The sequence below is a fragment of the Dermacentor silvarum genome, chromosome 3 (assembly GCF_013339745.2).
Source record: "Dermacentor silvarum isolate Dsil-2018 chromosome 3, BIME_Dsil_1.4, whole genome shotgun sequence".
Classification (NCBI taxonomy): Eukaryota; Metazoa; Arthropoda; class Arachnida; order Ixodida; family Ixodidae; genus Dermacentor; species Dermacentor silvarum.
This window is the reverse complement of record NC_051156.1, coordinates 58,953,404-58,958,207: the sequence shown is the minus strand read 5'-3', so window position 1 is coordinate 58,958,207 and position 4,804 is coordinate 58,953,404. Positions and strand designations below refer to the sequence as shown.

Genomic DNA, 4,804 nt, shown 5'->3' with positions numbered 1-4,804 from the left:
AGCTATTTCCTCCTGTTTCCGTGAGAAAAGCCGATGCTGTGGCTTCCTCTCACGACACGAGCAAGGCACAACTCGCCTCGTTCTCGTAAAATCGAGGTCAACGTCGGCGAGTCGGGTCACTTCGCATCCGTTGCTTCCTCGGCGCCAGCGCGTACTATATACAAACACAAAGCGTGGCTAATTTGAGCAGCTCTAAATACATCCCCGCTTTAGGTTAACACATCCAATCAAAGCAGGAAGCATCAAGTGCGTCGCGCATAGAGCACCGTGCGGGAAACGTTTCATTCCTCGGTGCGAAGAAGCTCAAGGGCGATAAATGTCGCGTCGTTGTACGTGACACAGGGCAGCAGCCTCGTGCCGTTTCCTCTTTCATTTTTTGCTATTCACACCACAGCAGTGATATTCACCGGTATTTAAGACTGGGAGGCCCGGGTAGTGCCTACATTGCATCTGCAGCTTTCAGGCACAGAGGAGCTTGCACCGTAAGGTCTACGAAATGAACGCCTTGGTGAGTACGGAACAGGACTCGGAGCAATTTCCACTTTTCTCGAGCTCATTGGCACGTTGTCTACTATTGGTGCGTGTGTCTGGACAATGCCAAGTGAAGGCACAGCTGCGCTTTGCTGTCAAATTGTATCTAATCATTGTGAGGTGCATACTTTGCTAGTGCGCACTCTAGAATATTGGTAGACACTTGGTAAAATTTCTGTATGGTTTGTCTACTTGTGCTTGAGAATGGTTAAGTTCAACAATCAGAGTTTTAACAATTGTCTTTATCTAGTGGTGCATATGCCTCCGGGAACGTCCTACTAAAATTTCTTCCTCACTTTCTGAAGGTTTGTGGGCCCTACCTATAAATATGACAACTTTCTTTATTAAAAAGTAATGCTATTTATTCTTGCACTCAAACCTATTCGAACAGCACTACGGTTCTTAGTTTTTTTTTTTATTCTTATCTCATTTAATGTTGAAAAAAAATTTAAGAATGACGACTAACAAGTTATTTATTTTTGAGACGCTACAGTGCTTTTCTATTGAATGTCAACATCCTTTTAGACTAAATTTGATTTTGCATGACAAGTGTAACGGCAGATAATATCTGCATGACAGCGGCTCTACCGCCCATACACTGGTCATGTGGTAATGACATATATATGTATACAATATTTTGTGCACTGTCTACATTGAAAAACCGATAGAAATAAAAAAAAACAAAGTATAATGCCATATAGGGTTTCAACAGGCTCAGTTTCCCTTTATTTTGTTGAAGAGATCAGGAGATATGACTTCATTTCACTTTAAAAACTTACAACTTAAGTAGATTGTTTTTCTGTTTCGATGAAAATCAGGTTTACCTTCAAAAAGTTCGATATTAAGCAACTAAGCTCAGTTGGTCCTTCCTGGTGGTATTTCGAAAAAAAAACATTACTGCGCATTACTGGGAAGGTGTGAGTAAAATAAAAATTCTAACCTCTTGTATTTTCACTCCGTATGTACGACCATTATTTAAGATCCAATAACTGACTCAACTTAAAATACGACGTTGTAAAAGAACAGGATGGCGTATAATCATCACAGTTAAGGTTATCAATGCACCACACTGCTCTTGTCTGAAGAATTATTATTCTATGCATTTCGGTTTGCTTGTTAAGCCGCATATTTATAAGCAGCAATGAAGACTATATTCAATGAGTGATAAATAAATGAACCTTGGTGTAACCAGAAATCTAAACCTAAATAAAACGGATAATTATCTGGGTATACCTGTATCTAATCTGTTCGCGTGTGGTGCAGGTGCGAATAATTGAAGCGGTGACTCGTTTCTTGTTTGCAGCTGGAGGATTTATTTTAGTGCTTGCTCGTAAATCGCACTCACAAGAGTACCACATATTAGCCATAAGATAAAGGATAAGTTTTCAATGAAGAGTGCGAAATAAAAAAAATAAAACTGTCAGTATTTTTTCCCCGAAAGCCCGATGTGCCAAAACAAGGAGAACGTTTACTAATTTTTATCGATAACTTGCAGAACATCGCCCTTGTCATCAGTGCCGTTGCGGCTATGGGCATGGCTGGCGGATTGCTGGGTGGCTATGGCTTCGGCGGTGGCTATGGCGGAGGATTCGGAGGAGGCTACGGCGGAGGATTCGGAGGTGGCTACGGCGGAGGCCTCGGCGGCGTCGGCATTGGCAGTAGCGTGGCTCTCTTGCACAGCGGCCCCCACTTCTCAAAGGTCGTCGCTGGACCAGCTTTCCTCGTGAAGACGGTGCACCACGTGAATAAGCTGCATGGTGGAGGAGCGGTCATTGCACACTCGGGCTTGGGAGGAGGATACGGGGGCGGATACGGTGGCCTCGGCTATGGCGGATACGGGCTCGGCTACGGCTTCAAGGGATGAAGATGCATATGTCACAGTAATGTGTCTCGTACACGTCATCGTAAATGTATAGGTGACAGTAATGTCCTGGTAGACGTCATCGCCATCTCATCAAATTTGTATATATCGAGTGAACCTAGCCAGTTAAGTAGTGACGTGCTTAGGAAAGAAAAGTGTCTCTCGCTCCGATGTGCTCTGGCACGTCGAATATCAGCACACCAGCTAAGCACAGCACATCACCCAAACGTATAGGTGCGAAATGAAGGAACATGGCGGAATGAAAGAAATCACCATTGACTGCTGCCGGATCACAGTATCTGAACAGTATTTCAGCGCTCATTAATTTGCATTGTTCATACTTTTTCGGTGCGTTGAATCAGCTGCATATTAAGCGACGTTACTTCAGAGCACATTCATGCCGCGTTTGCTCATCGCGAGTTTCAGCTGAAGTCCTGCTCTGTGTTGCCAAAGAGGCTTTCTCGCGCTGTCTGTATACGTACTTCGTCCAAAGCAAGGAAATAAAACAGTATTGTTTTTACTTTACACAATAAGTGTTCTCTCTATTGAATCGCATGAAGCAAGCAAATGAACGACAGACGCTCGTCATCTGTCTTCCTGTTGTGTCCCTACCATTGGCACTGTTTCGACTCCCATAAGCGAAACAAACTGGGAATCTCCTTAGAAAAACAGCAAGCTACTTGCAAAACGCAGACATTTTCAGAAATATTCTCCTACGCTTTGGAGCCGCACTCCTATGATGTATAGAAACGCGTCCCTGGGAATTCAACCGCTAGACGCTCTGAAATGTTACCCGCTGTCGCGTGCCACGAATTGATTAGCTCACTTCACGTACAGCCAGCGATCTTACAGTAAACAACTATCGACGGGCTGGCCCCGACAGGGATTGTGATCTAGTGCGCGCGAGTTTAAGCACACAGAAAAATTACCTCGAACAAAGCGACGATTGCAGGTGCAGTTCGCCGATCACGAAATACTGTGGTTCCCCGATTTCAGGGATCGCTGTTTCTCGTTTTCGCACTCCCGAAGAAATGGGAAGTTAGATGTAACTGCTGCTTTGACCTATGCAATGCTTAGGCGAGGAAAACTAACCAAAGGAACGGAAGAAGTCCGGTTAAATAGTGAATATTAAAACACATCACATGCCGGTGACCTGTAAGTGAACAGAAACTTGTGGGAAAGTGAGAGCACTCAGGCAATCAGTCGCGGACTGGACACCGCGGGCGAGCAGTGCGCACTGAAGCGTAAAACGAGGCACAAAAATTGCGCCTAGCGAAGCGAAGCGTGGCAAAGCCGTTGACTCGCGGAGACCCAGCTGGCTCACCCAGTGCAGGGAGCTAAACATTAGCATCATCGAAACTCGCATTGTTTCGAGAATTCTTAAAATGAAAGGGCCCATATTAGCGTGCAGAGAATGCGGAAGCAACGTAAATTGTATATTTCGAAGTTTCTTTGTAAACTTTATTCGGCTATGTAAGCGCCGAAGAATCAAGAACCTTTTGCTATATTGGTACAGTAAGAAATGATGTCGACTAGCACCGTGTAAATGTTGCTAGGAGAAACTCGGCAACCGGCAGTGGTGAAGTCTTACTGCTTAGCAGGGCTCCACTCCGGACTGCGGCGGACGCCTTCCGAAGGTGGTGGAATGCAGAAACGCTCGAATGCTTTATAATGGGGTGTTTAACGTCTCGAAACTGCGCAGTGGATAATGAGGGATGCCGTTTTGGAGGACTCATTTACTTTTGACAACCTGGGGTTTTTCAACTTGCCACCAAAGCTCACTACGTAAGCGTTTTTGGAAACCACCCCTATCAGAATACTGCCACAGCGGCCGTCTATCGAACGCATGAACATGTTGTCAGCAGCAGTGAGCTATACACCACCACGGCAGTGGGCGCGTACTTTTATTTCATCATAATCATCATCATCAGCCTATATTTCATGTCCACTGTAGGACGAAGGCCTGTCCCTGCAATCTCCAATTACCCCTGTCTTGCGCTAGCGTACTCCAACTTGCGCCTGCAAATTTCCCAACTTCATCATCCCATCCGGTTTTCTGCCGACCTCGACTGCGCTTCCCTTCTCTTGGTATACATTCTGTAACCCTAAAGGTCCACTGGTTATCCATCCTACGCATTAGATAGCCTGCCCAGCTCCATTTCTTCCGCTTAATGTCAACTAGAATATCGGCTATCCCCGTTTGTTCTCTGATCCACACCACTCTCTTCCTGTCTCTTAACGTTAGTCCTAACATGTTTTCGTTCAATCGCTGTTTGTACGGCCCTTAACTTGTTCTCGAGCTTCCTTGTTAACCTCCAAGATTCTACCTCATATGTTAGCGCCGGTAGAATGGAATGATTGTACACTTTTCTTTTCAACGACAGTGGTAAGCTCCCAGTCAGGATTTGGCAA

General features: G+C 45.1%; 1 protein-coding gene across 1 annotated transcript; it reads left to right on the top strand.

Annotated features, from left to right (window-relative positions):
• Positions 1-496: 496 nt before the first annotated feature.
• LOC119444404 (acanthoscurrin-1-like) lies at positions 497-2,415 on the top strand. The gene is made up of 2 exons (XM_037708809.2): positions 497-508; positions 2,027-2,415. The coding sequence occupies exons 1-2, from the start codon at positions 497-499 to the stop codon at positions 2,393-2,395; spliced, it is 381 nt and encodes a 126-aa protein (XP_037564737.2). The 3' UTR covers positions 2,396-2,415.
• The last annotated feature ends 2,389 nt before the right edge of the window (positions 2,416-4,804 follow it).